The 20055-nt window shown below is 30.4% G+C and overlaps 1 protein-coding gene across 1 annotated transcript; it reads right to left on the minus strand.

Annotated features, from left to right (window-relative positions):
- Window positions 1–7414: 7414 nt before the first annotated feature.
- On the minus strand, window positions 7415–14199 carry LOC135948823 (uncharacterized). The gene is made up of 4 exons (XM_065498278.1): window positions 13821–14199; window positions 8286–8668; window positions 7671–8121; window positions 7415–7596 (listed from the first exon to the last, which is right to left on the minus strand). The coding sequence occupies exons 1-4, from the start codon at window positions 13930–13932 to the stop codon at window positions 7424–7426; spliced, it is 1119 nt and encodes a 372-aa protein (XP_065354350.1). The 5' UTR covers window positions 13933–14199; the 3' UTR covers window positions 7415–7423.
- Between the last annotated feature and the right edge of the window lie 5856 nt (window positions 14200–20055).

Below are 20055 nucleotides of genomic sequence, written 5' to 3' on the forward strand. Positions count from 1 at the left end.
TTTTAAAATTGTTTCCGAATTTAGAAGACCTAAATACACAAATCCCCATATGTTTCAATTCATGAGCAAAAACCTTGTAAACTAGTGTAATTTTTGCATTTGAAATTCAACCAATAACGAAAATTGTATATTAAATTTTCAAAATAATCATATTCAAAACTCAAAATTCAATAGAAAATATCAAGAAATTTTGTTTTTGAGCAAATGAATACTTAACTTAATTATGAAATAATTGAAACCAGTTCAATATGTGACAAATATTTGAATTGATACGGTTTAAGAAATAGTTTTTTTCTGTGTAGTTAGAAAAAAAAATATTTAACTTTAACATGTGGAGCAATACTGTTCTGTTTGCGCGCTGTGTAGTTGTGTTTCCTGGATCAGTACTTTTGCATGGCAAAAAGTTTTAAGTGATAAGTTATTAACCAAAGTGTGCAGATTAATAAGAAACTAATCATTTTTGGTCCGAATCCACACGTTTTCGAAAAAATCAAAATTTAAAAATAATATTTTTAGTGGAAACTTCAAAATGTCGGCCAGATCGGTTATATGGCAGCTATATGAAATAGAGCTCCAAATCATATGAACATTGGTAGGGATTTAGGGACATAAAAAATGTATACAAATCAAATTTCACTTCAATAGCTTTATAAACAAAAAAGTTGGGGCAAATCGGTCAGAACGGCAGCTATGACAGCTATATGAAATAGTGCCCCAAATCATATGAAACTTGGTAGATCATCTTCGGAACATAAATAATTAATACAAATTAAATTTCACTTCAATAGCTTTATAAAAAAAAAGTTGGGGCAAATTGGCCAGATCGGCTATATGCAATTATGCCCCAAATGAAACTTGGAAGGTCATCTTGGGAGTATAAAAAATGTATACAAACCAAATTTCAATTCAATTGCTATTAAATTAGCGTTTATGCCAAAAAAAAACGGAAAAAAACCCGTGTGCATTGAAATGTAAGTGAACCTGTTATTTTCGGTCTCTGCTATATTTACTAAAACTCTCCATATATAATTTGGTAGACACAGTTCGGGTTCTATTTAAAAATATAAAATACCTAAATATTTTTAACTTTTTCAAATGATATTTAAAATTGACAATGTTAACGGTATGTGTTTACCGAATATTATCAAAATCGGTAGAACCAAGATTAATTCGTTTGTGAATTCGTGATATCTCAAAAATCAAATTTTAGATTTTGGTCAGACAGTTTTTAAAATTATATCTTAAAAAAGATTTGGTAGTCTATTTTCTAATTTTCAATTTCGAATTAGTTCTTTGTGTTTCTAATATAAGATTTTGTAAAAAACATAGTTTTATTAATCATTTGGTTATTAATATCGTAATTTAACTAAATTGGTGATCTAAATAACTTGGACTTTAGGTTATAATGGGTGAATGAAGTCTATGTTAGAAAATCTATTATCTGTTTTGATCCATTAGAATACAGAAATTGTTTCAATCAGACAAATATCATATATTTTATCTTTAGTGTTAGGATGCAATTTTGCAGTCTTGGACAGATTTGACCCCTGGTATAAAAGGGTTAACAATGTTATACTAATTTAAATTTACAGAATTATAAATTAGCAACCCATAGAAACTATCCGAATTTAACTATTAAAATAATTTATAACCAAAAACTAATTTGCTTCGCAGTCCAATTTCAAATCGGTCTGCATCGATCCCATAACAGATAATTTAGCATTTATTAAAATTGAGAAACAGTTTTCAAATTATTAATTGATTTTTATACCCTTCACCATGAGTGGCAAGGGTATATATAAGTTTGTCATTCCGTTTGTAATTTCTATATTTTTTATTTGCGACCCCACAAAGTATATATATTCTGGATCGTTATAGATAGCGGAGTCGATATAGCCATGTCCGTCTGTCCGTCCGTCTGTGTGTTGAAATCAACTTTCCGAAGCAACAAATAACTTACATACACGATTCATACATCAATATCTCCGAAATTCTTCCGACTCGTTGCTATTTAAAATTGAGAAAATCGGGCCACAAATGTCTGAGATATAAGGGAAAAACCAGGACAACATCGATTTTTGACCTATTTTTGACCCATATCTGGATTACTAAATCATTAATATAGACAATATGGATGTCTAATGATAGATATTTCAAAGACCTGTGCAACGACGTATTTAAGACCATAGTAGGTTGGACCTACAATGGGTCAAAAAAATTCGGGAAAAAATATTTTTTAACCCAAATTTTTTTTTTCACCAAAAATTTGTTTTCTCTAAATATTAAAAAATACATTTTTTTTTTTAAATTAAAAAACAATTTCGAAAAAACAACTGGAAAAAAATTAAATTTTGTTTACCAAAAAATATTTAAAATTTTTATTTTAAAGTATAATTTGGTGAAGGGTATATAAGATTCGGCACAGCCGAATATAGCTCTCTTACCTGTTTTAATTAAATTTTTTTAAATAAAATGTGTAAAATGACGAAGAACAATTGAGACCACCTAAAATCGACAAAGTCTAAAATAAGGGCCACCTGATGTACCTAATAATAGTAATTTAAAAATACAAATATTCTTTTAAATATGCAATTTTTATATTTTTATATAAAATATTCTTGTATTTACAAAATACAGATTTTATTATTGGAAAACTAGTTTTTAAATCAGTCTGTTCCAATAATATAAACAATTTGGTAAAGGTTGCAATTAAATAATAAAAAAACATTTAAAAACATAAAACAAAACCTTATATATATAAACTTAACCAAACTAAATTTACATACAATTAAGATTTTTACCTTTAATAATAAATTCTTCCCCTTTTTAAATGTTAACAATTGCACAATTTATATACAAAAAAAACGATATATTTGACATTTAAAAATTAACAAAAAAAACTTAAAAACCTAATTATATATTAAAAATTTCGAGAAAAACAATTCAAGTCTTCTATTTTTGTTTATATGTCGTGTTTATTTCAGTTTAAAAATTTTTCTAGCCTTTAGCCCTTAAGCATATTTGCACAATTTTTACTATTTAGCTAAGCGTAAAACTTTTTCCATAATTAAACATTTAAATAGATGTTTTCGATATAAAACAAATACAAACATTTTTTTATTATTAATTTTTATTTATAACTTTGTTATATATATTTTTAGCTTGTAAGTTAAATTAAAACAAATGAAATGTGAAACAAACTAAATTCTTTAACAAATGTAAACAAAATAAAAAAACTAAAAAATAAATGGAAAATCTTTTTAATAAAGTTACAAAAACTGAGAAAAAGAAAAATGTAAAATAAATTTGAATTTTTTTACAAAACCCCCATCCAAATGGTACCCATGATCCGCGTCTAGCCTAGAGGGATATGAATCGACAAAGAAATGGTTGCATAATTGATTCGTCGGGTGTGTAGACCAGTTCTAATATTTATATGAGGCTATGCAACTTTGGCTTTATAATAATTTATCTTTTTTTTCTATCAGCAGTCTGCTATTGGTTTCTATAATGCTTGATAGCATCTTCTCAGTCATTATGGAATGGAATTTTTTAACGATTTTTTATTGTTTTGAAGCTCTGCTTATTCGCTGTTAATATCATGCGAATTTATTTTCAGAACCTGGAAAATACTTTTATTGCCATTTCATTTAAACAATTACTATTTTCGTTAAGTTAGGAAAAAAAAAAACAAAATTCAATAATTGATAAATTTTTTTTCTTTATAACAGTTCAACAACAATTTAGTTTTGAACGAACGTCTGAAGTACCTACATACTTTAAGGCATATATAAAATTATCTGCAGGGATTTGCCGATTAAAACAAAAAAAATAATAATGAGTTATAAGACCATACGATATTTTTGATATATGGCTTAAAACACCCGAAAATGAAAGGCCGTTGACCGTTCCGTAAACCATATTTGTGGAAAAATAAGCAGTAGTTCTAATTCTAATATTGATTATGAGCAATTGGTTAAAATTTATATTTTGACATATTTAACTATACATTACGGATCATTATTAAAATAATAAGGTACAAAATTTAAGGATATGTATTTTAAAATATACTTATGTGAATTTACTATCCACTTTTCTCAGGAAATTTTATTTCCTATATTTTACACAGAAAAAAATGGTAACAGTTATTAAGCAATTGAAAAAATTTGTTTGAAATATGATTTATATTTTCAATAATTATACAATACACCACCATAGTGGGGAGGGTATTATGCGTTTGTGCAGATGTTTGTAACGCCCACAAATATTAGTCTAACACCCACCTTAAAGTATACCGATCGACTTAGAATCACTTTCTGAGTCGATTAAGCGATGTCCGTCCGTCCGTCTGGTCGGCTGGCTGGCTGGCTGTCCATGTAAAGCTTGTGCGCAGAGTACAGGTCGCAATTTTGAAGATATTTCGATCAAATTTGGTACATATTATTTTTTCGGCCCAAGGACCAAGCCTATTGAAACTGGCTGAAATCGGTCCATTATTTCATCTAGGCCCCATACAAATGTCCTCCCGAAATTGGACTTTATCGGTCATAAATGTTTAATTTATATATGTATCTACACAAATTCCGCTCCAAATAAGTTTTATATACACAAAATTCATGTCACCAAATTTTGTTACGATCGGTCCATAATTAGTCATAACTCCCATATAGACCCGCTTCCGAAAATAACTTTAACGTGCATAAATCGCTTAAAAATGTTGGTAAACACACAAAATTCAACATAGTTAACTTTAATATAGACATAAATCACACAACCTAATTTCATGGTGATCGATCCATAATTGGTCATAGCCCCCATTTAAGGCCCACTTCCGAAAATCACTCAAAAATATAAATTATTGAAATTTTAAAAGCAAATTTTTTTTATATGAAAACTGTCAGTATAACGTTACGAAAAGTTTCGAAATGTTTTTAAAAAAGTTGTTTCTAAATTTAAAATTTTTTTTTTTTAAGTTTTCCAAGTTTTTTAAAATTTTTAAAATTTTTTTTGTGAAAAATCCTTTGAATTAAAGAAAGCTATATTTTTGGGTGTCGCTGAATGGCACAAAGGCCTGGTATATAAAATAAAATGTTTGCTGCCACCATCTACTCATAAAGTATTGGAATTTTATTTATCGGACCGTATATTTACAGTTAAGTACGACGATTACGTGACAAGAGAATATAGGATTGGAGCAGGAGTACCACTAGGAAGTGTTCTTGGACCTACCCTCTATTTGATTTACACCTCTGATTTGCTTACGAGCGATGAATTGACTATTTCAACATTTGCTGATGACACCGCAATTATTAGCTCGCATGAAAACCCATGTATAGCATCTAGTATACTAGATGGCTACTTAAGATGTGTGGAAACATGGTTAAACAAATGGAGAATACGTGTAAATGAGTTAAAAAGCAAACATGTTACGTACACACTGAGGAGGGGATGCTGTGTACCTGCACACTTAACAATGTTAATATATCTCAGTCCGATTATGTTACATACCTTGGTATTCTCTTAGATAGAATACTTACTTGGCGCCGTCATATAGAAACCAAGAGACTTCATATGAAGTTAAAAGCATCTAGCCTTCACTGGTTAATAAGTGACCAATCAAAGTTATGCCTGGACTATATAGTCACCCTGTATAAAATCATTTTAAAACCAATTTGGGCATATGAAATCCAATTGTGGGGAACGGCCAGTAATTGCAGTATTGAGCTTATACAGAGGGCCCAGTCGAAAATTCTTAGGACAATGACGGGTGCACCATGGTACATAAGAAATGAAAACTTCCACAGGGACTTGGAAGTGCCACTAGCGAAGGATGAGTTTAAGAAAGTTCGCGATAAATATATACTGAAACTGCAATCCCACCCAAATCCGCTTGCTCGGCTTCTCGCACAGAGCTTTGTAGAGGAGATCTACCACCCCGCTAAGATGAGGTCCATGCATCAAGCAATGCTCTCTTTAGAGAGCAATTAGTTTTAATTTTAGTTATAAGATTTAATCACTTATTGTTAGGCCTAATGATATAGGCAGATTCAATAAATAAATAAAAAGTTAAAAAAAAATCTTTTTTGATATATCCTTTGTTCAAAGAAAATTTGTTGGTTCAATTCCTGTGTTCAAAAAAAATAATTTTAGGAAAATATATTTAAACTATGGTACATAGTTATTACTACACCTAGAGAAAAAATATGCCAATCATATATATGATATTGTTGCCGCAATCATTTTTATAATTACAGTGACCATGTATTATGATAAACATGTACAACAATATTTTTTTTTTGCGTGTATGGATAAACGATTTTGCACCATTCTGTTTTCGAAATTGTTAACAATTCTTGTAGCTTCTGCAAGTCTCATTTAGATAAAAGGTATTTAAGATTCGGCACAACTGAATATATCACTATAACTTGTTTTTATACCCTACACCACCATAGTGGGGAGGGTATTATGCGTTTGTGCAGATGTTTGTAACGCCCAAAAATATTAGTCTAACACCCACCTTAAAGTATACCGATCGACTTAGAATCACTTTCTGAGTCGATTAAACGATGTCCGTCCGTCCGTCCGTCCGTCCGTCTGGTTGGCTGGCTGGCTGGCTGGCTGGCTGGCTGGCTGGCTGTCCATGTAAACCTTGTGCGCAGAGTACAGGTCGCAATTTTGAAGATATTTCGATCAAATTTGGCATATATTACTTTTTCAGCCCAAGGACCAAGCCTATTGAAACTGGCTGAAATCGGTCCATTATTTCACCTAGCCCCCATACAAATGTCCCCACGAAATTGGACTTTATCGGTCATAAATGTTTAATTTATCTATGTATCTACACAAATTTCGCTCCAAATAACTTTTATATATACAAAATTCATGTCACCAAATTTTGTTACGATCGGTCCATAATTAGTCATAGCTCCCATATAGACCCGCTTCCGAAAATCACTTTAACGTGCATAAATCACTTAAAAATGTTGGTATACACACAAAATTCAACACAAATAACTTTCATATAGACATAAATCACACGACCTAATTTTATGGTGATCGGTCCATAATTGGTCATAGCTCCCATATAAGGCCCCTCCGAAAAATCACTCAAAAATATAAATTATTGATATTTTAAAAGAAAAATATTTTTACTCATTTACTTGGTGTAGGGTATTATATGGTCGGGCTTGACCGACCATACTTTCTTACTTGTTTAATATTGTTTACGCCAATTTGATAGGGTTTTAAAAACAAAGATCCTCGACCACAATTTACATGTGTATTGTTTTTATCCACACCATTAGTTCATAATCATGTGATACCCGTTTTTTTGGCATTGTGAGGTATTGGATGACACATTCTTACTTTTTTTCTTATTTGAAGTTCGATGAGAAGACAATGTCGCAAAAACACATTTTAAATGTTAAATTAGTTTTATTAATTTCTTGTAACAATATCTTAATGACTTTCTCAAATGTGTTTTACGTTTACTGGGTAAAATCCATAATGATTCAAGCAATTGATCGGCAGCTGAATGGGAGAGATCCGAAAGATTAGCATCAGTGGGAGGTGTAAGCAATTCATTAGAGGAGGAACCTTTAAAAAAATTAAAATTAATTAAATTACCTATAATAAACAAATAAAAAAATTAAGATATTCAACACACTTACCCAAATTATCATAACACATGTAGCTCTGCATACCCCCTTCAAATCTACAGCAGGGTGTTGTGCCGATAGTCAAAGGTATCGCTGCACTGATCAAAGCTTTCTTATAACCATTAATTAAAATTGCTTCCAATGTGTATTCAATGCTGATCATTAATTCAGGGTCATTAATTGTACTAGAGATGTGGCTATGTAGGGGTATATTGACATGAGATGTGAATTCGGATGACAGGTGTTTTTCATAATTAATAATTTGCTTAATTTGTTTATATTTACTGCACTGGCTTTGTGTGCGACATGTGGTAAAACAATTTAATTGTATTAACAATTTGCAATCTGCTTGACTTGTCTGACATTTAATATGATAGGGAATTTTTTGGCCCGGCGTAAAACCACTACAGGGTAATTGCAAATTAATTTGGCCAAATTCGTTGTCACAATAAACATCACAAGGCTGGAAAAAATAACGAGAGAAAACAAAAAATACAGTTTTGCAAAAAAAAAAAAATAAACAGGTTGTTTTTTTCATGTGATTCAAATTAAAAATTTTTCTTGCTTGTTTTTTAGTTGCTGTTCAGTTTTGAACTTTTGTAATAAAATTCATTACCACTACACTACCTCTTTGTATTTTGTTTCCTGTGTTAAATCCAGTTTATTTTTAACCACAATTCTTTGGTGAAATTCTTTATTGACTTTCTTTGCGTGCTGCATTTGCAATCTCAAACCATATTCCGTTTGACCATACAGACATCGATATGTTGCCGCCACTTGCTGGGGTATTGCGAAACAAAATTCAAATGTATATTCAACATGTGGCTGCAGTTGTTTACAGTTCGATGAATCCAGTTTAAGTTGTTCGCAAACATGTTTTTTGTGACTGTTGTAAAGTGTTTTGTCTGATAGCTCTTGTGTACTGTAGTCGTTGTGCATTATATTTTCCTTAGTTTTATCCAATTCCCACCATTGTACTGTAGATTGACCATAAAACTCGAGTATAATTGCTGCAAATAATAAAAAAAATTATAATAAAATTAATATGATTAAATGTGAAGACAATAAACAGACAAGTAGGCAAAGATATCGCGTTGCAAACATAAACAATATTTTTTTATCTAATCTTAGATGGTGTTCGCACTTTTGGGTAACATCACAATTAACTATATTAAAATCAACTATAATAGAAAATAATTGGAAGAGTTATAGTCGATCAAAGTCGGCTATATGATTCCATTATTAGTAATTTTTTTCTACCAATACTTCCCAATAGATGGATTGAATTATATTCGCACAGCCTAAACGCCTGAATTTAGAGAATATATTTATTAAAATATATCCATTAAGATTAAAATAAGGTAAAAAGTGGTAAGTTTAGGTAAACATTTTTTTTCTTTTTTCAAACATGTTTTTTAAATTTTTTTCAAATTATTTTTTAAATTTTTAAAAATATTTTTTTTTAATTTTTTAAAAATATTTTTTTTTTAAATTTATAAGTGAAAAAAATGTAGGAAAAAAATTTTTTTTCAGGTTATATTTTTCCATATTTTGACCAATTGTATGTCCAACTTACTATGACCTTATACTATATGTCGTTGCAAATATCTTTGAAATATCTATCATTAGATATTCATATTGTCTATATTAATGACTTTGTAATCCAGATATAAATAAAAAATAGGCCAAATATCGAGATTGTCCTGGTTTTTGCTTATATCTCAGCCATTTGTGAATCATGTATGTAATTTTTTTTGGGGGCTATGGCAAGTTGATTTCAACATACAGGCGGTCAGACAGACTTGATTAAATCGACTCCGTTGTCTATAACGATCCAGAATATATGTGACCCGGCCTATGAAAAGGTGGCTTATGAATCAAAAAAGAAATTGCGAGAAACAGCTGTTAAAGATAAACCATGCATTTCAGTTTCGTAGTAGTTTTTCTTTTGCATTATGAAGAGTCATGCCCAAAAGCAAGTTAGGACTTTCTAGTTTTCACCACGTGAAAGAGCGTCTCAAAAACTATCGAAACCAAAAAAAGTGGAAACATTATTTTTGAATCATAAGCCACCTTTTCATAGGCCGGGTCACATATATATTTTGTAGCCACACATGGTTAAGGGTGTAAAAAAACAATTAAAAAAACAGGAGTTTAGTACATTTTTCACATTTGTCATTTATGGAATAATATAAAAAAAATCATACATATATCTGTTTCCGGTACTTTTTTTAATAAAGTTTTCTACTTTGACTTAGAAATAAATATGTTAATAAATTACCATAGTTTAAATGTTGTTAAAATATTGAAATTAATTTAAATCACATTTTTGTAACTTAATGGGGAAAAAGTACCAAAAAGTGTAAAAACGGGAAAAATCATTTCAATAAAAATTTCTGAAATAAGCAAAATCGGTCCACAAATGACCAGGACAACCTCGATTTTTACCTATTTTTGACATATATCTAGATTACTAAGACTTTAATATAGACAATATGGATATCTAATGGTAGATATTTCAAAGACCTTTGCAACGATTTTTATAAGGTTTTAGTAAGTTGGACATACGAAAAAAAATATTTTTAACCTGAATTTTTTCACCAAAATAAAAAAAAATAAATAATAAACAAACAGACCAACATAGAAGTCAGAGTGAAATAACAATCAAGGATAGAAACGGGATACCTAAGGGTACTTTTTGTATGCTCTATACTAATGATCATAGAAGCATTAATGTTAGTGACAATTTACAAAGGATCTTCAAATGACACTTTTGTACCTGAGGAACGCATAAAGATGTTACCATAGTAACATCTTTTAATTTTCTATAATTATTGACCTAGAAAAATTAAACTAAACATATATGGTTCTGAGTAGGAGACCTCAAGTATGAAATTCATGGGATTTAATTTTCTAGAAATATATAATTAAGCAGACTGACACTAAATGAAGTGAGAACGTGCAAGGCCTAACTTTTATTAGATTAAATTATCTCGAATATATTTCAGTCCACAAAATGGGACTAAATGGTTATTTATCTTTCATCTATGTAGTTGTCATGAATGGTTGTCATGAATGGTTGTCATGAATGAATAAGAATCCCCGATAATTTTCAATTTTTTTTTATTACAATAAAAACAAAAATAAAAACAAATGGTCGAGCTTGACCGACCATATAATACCTTACACTTAGTAAAAGAGCAAAAAAAACATTTTTCTTTTAAAATTTCATTAATTTATATTTTTGAGTGATTTTCGGAAGTGGGCCTTATATGGGGGCTATGACCAATTATGGACCGATCACAATGAAATTAGGTCGTGTGATTTATGTCTATATTAAAGTTAAGTATGTTGAATTTTGTGTGTATACCTAAATTTTTAAGCGATTTGTACACGTTAAAGTGATTTTCGGAAGCGGGTCTAAGTGGGAGCTATAACTAATTATGGACCGATCATAAAAAAATTTGATGACATGCATTTTGTATATATAAAACTTATTTGGAGCGGAATTTGTGGAGATACATATATAAATTAAACATTTATGACCGATAAAATCCAATTTCGGAAGGACATTTCTATGGGGGCTAGGTGAAATAATGGACCGATTTCAGCCAGTTTCAATAGATTTTTCTTGGGCCGAAAAAATAATACGTACCAAATTTTAAACTAAAGTGAGAAGCGACAGAAGAATTAACCATTTGAAATTCTTATTAAAAGTTACTAGACAGTACTTTTTGAAATTGTTAAAATCGTGCTTTAGCAGAAATAGCTTAAATAATGGCAATTTGATTACAATTGATTATATTGACTATATCGATTTACTTTTGAAAAAATTCGAAAAAAAACCTAAGCTTTGTTTTCAGTAAAAAAAATAAAAAAAATCAAGAATGATTTAGATTTTGAAAAAAAAAAAAAAATAATAAATTGTATGTTTTGAGTTACAATGCATTTCTTTTGATAGATATCCAACTCGCAGCCCACTAAGCGACTAAAAAGCTCTCAAACGAAATGACCTAAGCTTTCTTTTGAGGAAAAAAAGGGCCCATTTTGAAAAAAAAAATGTCAAACAAATTTTAGATTTGGCAAAAAAAATCAAAAATTGTATGGCTTGAATTACAAAATATTTATTTTGATAGATATCCAACACGTATCCGTCTAAGTGACCAAAAATCTATTTCAGGAAAAGACATAAGCTTTCGTTTGAGAAAAAAGTGACCATTTTGAAAAAAAAAAGTAAAAAAAAAGTTTTGATTTCGGAAAAAACATTAAGGGTACTCATTTAAACGCTTAAGTTTCCCATCTGTTCAATTGTGCAAATTTGCGCGACGTGTTTCATGAACCCACCTTTTCAATTTTATGCAAGTTTATACATTAAATTTCTCTCTATTTGATACAAATGTCAAATAAAAATAAATTCAACAAAAGCCTTAAAAAATAAATTTTCAAATTGTATAAATTTTAATTTTAAAAATGTTGAATGAAAGTTAAATCTTTGGAACAAACGGTGATATACATAGTTTGTATGATTTTATTTATGTTCTACCTGTTGGTTAATGCTTTCATATACAATGTCATTTAATACAATCATTCTATTCTAAAGTTACGCAATTTTCACATGCTCAAAATTTTTATATTTTATTTGATTTTTATTTCTTATTAATAGAAGTAAACAAAAGCAGCTGATTCATCAAATGCTCAATAAATTCAAGTTTGCGAGTCTAAATTGTCGCGCAAACTTATCGGGGTTGTGCAAACGAATTTCCATACATTTTTTGACAATTCATTTGCGAGAGTGTAAAAATGCACAGATTGCACAGTTTGCGAGGCATTTAAGCGTTTACATGAGGACCCTTATTAAAAAATTTTGTATTTGTTTTTAAATTTTTTTCGAAATATTGAATAAATGGCTATCTAAACTATTTGGGACACATTTTGTTAAGAACAATAGGTAATAAGTCAAATGGATGAGAAAAAACACCTGATTAGCCAAAATGTCAAATTTTGATCCCCTCTAACTCAGAGAGTTTTAGACCGATCTTGTTGAAACTTCATCACGATCGGAAGACATCGATTTCAAAAGTTGGTTCACTTGACATGAATTTTTTATACTCTACAACCCCATGGTGGGGAGGGTATTATAAATTTGTGCTATTGTTTGTAGCGCCCAAAAATATTAGTTCAATAGCCTTTAAGATGTGTATACTTATCGACTTAGAATCACTTATGAAACTATTAAACGATGTCCGTCCGTCTGTCTGGCTTTCTGCCAATTTTGTTAAATTTGACACATGTATTTATTATATTCGGCCCAAGAATGAAGGTTATTAAAACTGATCCATTATTTTACCTAGCCCATACAAATGTCTTTCCGAAATAGGACATAAATGCTTGACCGATAAAATCCTATTTCGCTATATATATAGTATAGGGTGCCCCCATAGACCAGTCGGTAGTGTGCTGAAATATTGCGGGTTCGATTCCCGACAGAGACTCTGGGTGTATCTGCAGACAAGCAAAACGCTTCGCAGTTTGTTTTTCAAAAAAAAAAAAGTTATCCACAGAAATTTGTCAACAATTAAGTTTTATATACAAATAAATCACACCTAAAAATTGCAGATCGATGCATAACTGATCATAGCTCCCATATCAGGCCCATTTCCGAAAACTACTTCAACGAACATAAAACTCTTTAATAAATTGATACCCAAAAAGTATTCAATATAAATAATTTTCATATACAAAGAAATAAGGCGACCTAATTTTATGGCAATTGGTGCATAATTGGTCAGAGCTTAAGGATAACTTTCCAACATAACTCAAAAATAAATTATTTAAATTTTAAAAGAAGAATGATTTTGTTCATTTACTCAGTGTAGGTTATTACAGGTTATTGGGCTTGACCGACAATACTCTCTTACTTGATTTTAAATCTTTTAACGGACAAATAAAAACACTTAACTAGTCCTTTATTCATTTCCTAATGGAAAATTGTTAACTTTTAACAAACAAATTATGAATTTCTAAGCAGTTTATTTTGAAAGCTAAATATATAATATGGCCTTTTTATTTATAGCTCAACTCAGTTAAAAAGTTTTGTTTACAATTTTGTTTTATTTACAGCCAATATCTACCATACCGCCACCCACCCACTCACTCATTTACCTTCTATCTGACGCTGTTTTGAACTACATATTGTTATCGAACCAGCAATTTCTTCACCACTGTAATAGATATTGGAAATGCGTGACAACTGAAATTTACATGTAATTGACATTTTATGCCTATAATAACAATAATTTAATTTTCCACTTAAATCAAACAATATTTCATGGATTTTTTTTTGTTAGTCGCACGAGTATTTGTACTTATTTATGTATAATATGAAAATAAAAATTTTCCGAAATTTATCCATACAAAACGTAACAAAGCTGATATTCTACGGACGGTAATGTTTCAGCCGAAATCTGTGTTGATGGTTGAACGCTTGAAATGAAACTGTTGCAAATCGAGCAGCTACATCCACTTGACTTTCTTTGGCAGGTTGTTTTAAGAGTTTTTGGATTGAATGGCTGGCATGGCATGTAAGTCAAATCGCTGTTGTTTTGTTTAGTTTGTTGCCGTTGGAAGTTTTGTTTTTTAGGAAGATTGTGTTTTTTTTTAATTTCTTCTCATACAATCTGTTTTTGTTATTGTTAAACAAAAAGCGGCAATAATGTTTTTTTTTTTGGTTTATGATGATAAAGCTGTTAAAATAAATACTACTGAGTTTTGTTTATAAATGAAAAATAAATATTTGCAAAAGATAATTTTAAGATTTCTTTCAGGGTGTAAATTATAAAAATTTATGATGGCTATCTAAATTATAAAGAACATCTTAGCTTATCTAAGGACTTAATTCGCACATAAAAAAAGTTGCTGAACTTATACTCAATTCATTCTCTAAATAATCTTAAATAAAACTATAGTGGCACGTTTTTTATACCGATCATCAAAAAATATGGTGGTATACTGATTTTGTCATTCCATTTGTAACACATCGAAATAGTCATCATAGAACCACAAAAGTATAAATGTATATTCTGGGTCCTCATAAGATCATAACACGATCTAGCTATGGCCGTCCGTCTGTCGGGCCCAAACGAAAGGAGCTCGCTGACAGACATTTTCCACGAATACTCTCTGTTGACAAGATTAGTTTGATAAAATTGCGCATAAACAAGTTTTATATGAGTCTAAATCCTACCAACTTTCATGAGGATCGCTTCATAATCATTTAAATTCATTTAAAATTGTATGAAATACTTATTGATGGTGGGCATACAAGATTCGGTGAGTATACAAGAATAGGACATTTTTGGTAACTACATTTAATTAAAAACATTTTTGGAAAATACTGGTGTTAGAGAACACCAGTTTAGAAATTCATTTAAAATTGTTTTTGTCGCGAAAAATATATATCTTGTAATACTAAAGTGATTAATTGCAGCTGTCTAAAAGTGTATAGAGTTTATTTGCAAGAAAATTTAAAATATTTTGGTTACTTGTAACGACATACTTAAAATAATTATTTTGGAAAACTTACTACACCATTTCCAGTTGTATTTGAGAATTTTCTAATTTTTATACCCTTCAGCTTCGTGAGAAGGGTATATATAAGTTTGTCATTCCGTTTGTAATTTCTACATTTTTCATTTCCGACCCTATAAAGTATATATATTCTGGATCCTTATAGATAGCGGAGTCGATTAAGCCATGTCCGTCTGTCTGTCTGTCTGTCTGTCTGTCTGTCTGTCTGTCTGTCTGTCTGTCTGTCTGTCTGTCTGTCTGTCTGTCTGTCTGTCTGTCTGTCTGTCTGTCTGTCTGTCTGTCTGTCTGTCTGTCTGTCTGTCTGTCTGTCTGTCTGTCTGTCTGTCTGTCTGTCTGTCTGTCTGTCTGTCTGTCTGTCTGTCTGTCTGTCTGTCTGTCTGTCTGTCTGTCTGTCTGTCTGTCTGTCTGTCTGTCTGTCTGTCTGTCTGTCTGTCTGTCTGTCTGTCTGTCTGTCTGTCTGTCTGTCTGTCTGTCTGTCTGTCTGTCTGTCTGTCTGTCTGTCTGTCTGTCTGTCTGTCTGTCTGTCTGTCTGTCTGTCTGTCTGTCTGTCTGTCTGTCTGTCTGTCTGTCTGTCTGTCTGTCTGTCTGTCTGTCTGTCTGTCTGTCTGTCTGTCTGTCTGTCTGTCTGTTGAAATCAATTTTCTGAAGGCCCCAGATATCTCCGGGATCCAAATCTTCAACAATTCTGTCAGACATACTTTCGAGAATTTTGCTATTTAAAATCAGCAAAATCCGTCCATAAATAACGGAGATATGAGCAAAAATCCGAGACAACCTCTGAAAATTTCATCAAAAAACACAATGTATTGCATGCTTTGACAAAAAAACAACAAAACGTATGCTTGGGTGTGCAAGCTTTGTGTATTTGGTTTTTTTTTTGTTTCTTTTGGCGTTGTTGTTGTTTTTTATACAACTAAACGTTTGTTTGGTTGTGTGTTGGTTTTTTTGACAAAAAATCAACAAATCGTATGTTTTAATGTGCATGCTTTGCGTATTTTGTTTCTTTTGGCGTTGTTGTTGTTTTTTATACAATTAAACGTATGTTTGGATGTGTGTTGGTTTCATTGCCTTGCGTATTTTGTTTTTTCTTTTGGTGTTTTGTTTCGTTTGGCGTTGTTGTTGTTTTTTGTGTTCTTGATAAATTTAGGATGCTGTACGCTGAAAGTGGGCAATGTACATACATATATACTAATTATAAAAAATAATAATGCATCCACAACAAAGGTGAAGGGTATATAAGATTCGGCATAGCCGAATATAGCACTCTTACTTGTTTTTTTTCAGAAATTTCTAATTTTATTTCAAAAATATTTGATAAAATTTCAGAAATTTTCAATGATATTTTAAAATTGTCCAATAGTGTTTCACAATTTTCTCTATCTGTTTTATTTCAATTCTGAAATAAAATTTAATATCAGAAATTTTTAATTGTTTTGCAGAAATTTCCATTTTTATGATGAAGGACTTGTCATATTATGTTGCTCTCGGCTTAAGGCTTATCATAATCTGAGAACAACATATTATGATAAAATTATTCATCATAAATATGGTTGCCACAAACATATATTTGTTTACTGTAACCATATACATGATACAATCATGTGAATCATAAATTAACCATATTATGGTTACCACAATCATGTAAATGGTTACTGTGACTATAATATAGCTAAAAAACTTGTAACAATATTGAAATGGTTACAGTAACCATGCCCAATTATATTTTTTCTCTGCGTGCATTTGTATAATGCTTTTGCATTAGTGTTTGTAATTGGTGTTTTTCTAAGCTCTCATATTTTTACAGTCAAAATTTGAGTGTCTCTAATTCTTATGATTTTATTTGTATAATATCTTTAGCTTTTCTAAAGTGATCAACTATAAATTTCAGTGAATTTATCAATAATATTAAAATTGGGAATTGAGCACATTAAAACTAAAACATAATAAAATTTAATTTTGTATTCCCAAAAATCACTTTTAATGATATGATTACTTTGGATCATAATATGATTTCATTGAATCATTAATATTATTTCGTTGGATCATAATATGTTTTCATTGGGTTACTTTTATATGATTACTTTGGTCATATTATGATCGCTTTGGATCATACTATGATTACTTCAAAACATAATACCAGCATTAGAATGCTCCAAAAAAAAATACGAATTTTGACAGAACCCCTAGAATTATTCTATGTATTGTAGACACACCTTGTGTAAAATATTAGGATGATTGAATAACGTTAACTGGTGGCGCAATTAAGCTGAAGTTTTGAGGTGCATTTACAAGTGCAATTTTTTAATTTTTTGTAAAAATTTGACCATTAAATTATTACTTTTGCAATTTAATTTAAAAGAACAGAAAAATTCAGAAATTTGTTTCACAAAATTTTTAAAAATTTGAAAATGGAGTTTTGAAACTGCCGTTAAAAAATTCAATATTTTTGGTCATAGCTGCGAATTGGTTAACGGTCTCCTACGCAGACATAAACTCATATACAAGTAAATATGTATGTGGGGCATTTCAAGTCAAGTGAAGCAACTTTTAAAATCGTTGTCTTCCGATCGGGATGCACCAAGTTTAGACCTATTGGATAGTAATTCAGACACAATTTTTCATCAAGAACGGTCAAGAACTCTCGAAGTAAGAGGGGGTCAAAATTTTACATTATGGCCAAACATGGGATTTTTCTCATCCATGTAACTTATTATCTATTGTTCTTAGCAAAATGTGTCCCAAATAGTTTAGATAGCTATTTCTTAAATCTTTCGAAAACAAAATATTTAAAAAAAATAAAAAAATTTTAATATTTTTTTCCGAAATCAAAAACTTTTTTGACTTTTTTTTCAAAATGGGCCCTTTTTTTTGCTCAACAGAAAGTTCAGATATTTTCCTTGATACTATCCCACTCGCATCCCACTAAGAGACCAGAAAGCTCTCCAATAGGTTTAACCTTGGTGCAAATTTCATCCCGATCGGAAGTCATCGATTTTAAAAGTTGGTTCACTTGACGTGAAATCCCCCATATATTTAAAGTAAAAATGTGCATGTGTTTTCTCTTTCATTGTCACCAACGTAGTGGAGAGGGGGCACGTTTGAACAGGGGCAGCTTTGAACAATGTTAATAAAATCTCAGTTAACAGTTATTTCCGACCCTTAACCGAGTTTTTCACATGACAACTTTGTTTTCTAGCAACGTCAACAACGTTCGCTAGTTTTTTCAGTCGTCGACCGAATGTAGTTGGGTGACCATGTTTTTGCAGTAAATTTTGTAATTTTTTTTTATTTTTTTGTTAGAGTTTTTTCTTTCATGAAATAAATTTATTGTTTTTTTTGTTTAAATGTTAATGTTTATGGTTTTTCTTCATAAATAAATCGAATTTATTATATATAAAGAAAATAGGACTATTTATGGTATTTTTGTACATAAACGCTATAAGATAAAAATTGCCGTTCAAAGCTGCCCCGTATGAGGAGCACATTTGAACATAATGACTTCATCCATTCAACAAATAAAAAAATATATAAATCGAACTAAAAATAAGTTACTTGTAGACTTAAACTAAAGTTAGTTTCCATACATATTAGTTAAATTACGTAAAAAGTCAATAATTCAAAAACATAAATTTTTATTAGGCTTGAATGCAAAAAGTGTTCGAAGGTGCCCCCTCTCCCTTACATTGGACGTTTCGTAGCTGTTTGTGAAATGTAAAGAAGTTCGCGGATACAATAATTTAGATTTAGTGAGAGATGAAAAAACAATCACGCCATCAAACGTACGGAGGGATTCATGCGTTTCTAATGACGTTTGTGATACCTAAAAATCATTTTCAGATTGTCCCTCCGTCTTCAATTTAAAGAGTTACCAGCATCCTAGAGGCAATCAGAAATGTCTGGTATTAAAAAAAAAAACTCGAACCAACCGAAAACTTTCCGTTTGTCAGACGTTTTGTGCGTTTAATCCAATTTTTATTAATTTTACTAATTTTTTACTTTCTAGTGTATTTTCTTCAAAAATGTTCACAACAACTCACAAATTATTGACAGTTAAAATACTTAGTTCATTAACTTTTGAGCACATGACCTGACTACCAATGAAACGTATTAAACCAAAACAATACGAGTATCATGACCATAAACATACCCTTACCACAGACACAGTAAGGGAGTATGTGGGTGCCACACATTGAAATATTCATAAATCTAACATCTCATAATGAAGGAAGCAAGGATAACAAGAAGCAAAATATTAAAAAAAACACAGAAAGCTAAATAAATAACGAAAACTCATAAGATCTGTATATACAAACAAAGAAGGAAGAAAAACAATTATTGAATACACATAATACTCTTTTAATATTGTTACTTAATTTTAAAACTAAAATAAGGAAGTACTTATTAAAGGACGAATTTTTGGAGTATTCCAAAAATTTCGTCATGTTAATTATATTCCATAGTATCTCTGTTAGATGAGACCTAGGTTTAGTTGTAAGAGTTAATAAGCTCCAAAAAAAGGAAATAAGGATGTAAACTAAGAAACCTACTAACTACAATTATGGTGTCTACTAGATTTATAACAAAAAAACAAAAGAATATCAACACAAAAAACTCTATGGCGCCAGCTTATTGATTCCCTCAAAAAACCAAAACAAAAAACTAAAGTAAATCCTAGACAATTGAAGCAAAAGCAAAAAAAAACTACAGCAAGATTTGCAAAATTGCCAGGATAATAAAACACGCAGTTATTTGCAAAAGGATGCTGTAAGAAGAAGGTTGTGTATTATTAAGATAAACAAAATAAATAAAC

The sequence above is a fragment of the Calliphora vicina genome, chromosome 1 (genome assembly GCF_958450345.1).
Source record: "Calliphora vicina chromosome 1, idCalVici1.1, whole genome shotgun sequence".
In the NCBI taxonomy this organism is placed as follows: Eukaryota; Metazoa; Arthropoda; class Insecta; order Diptera; family Calliphoridae; genus Calliphora; species Calliphora vicina.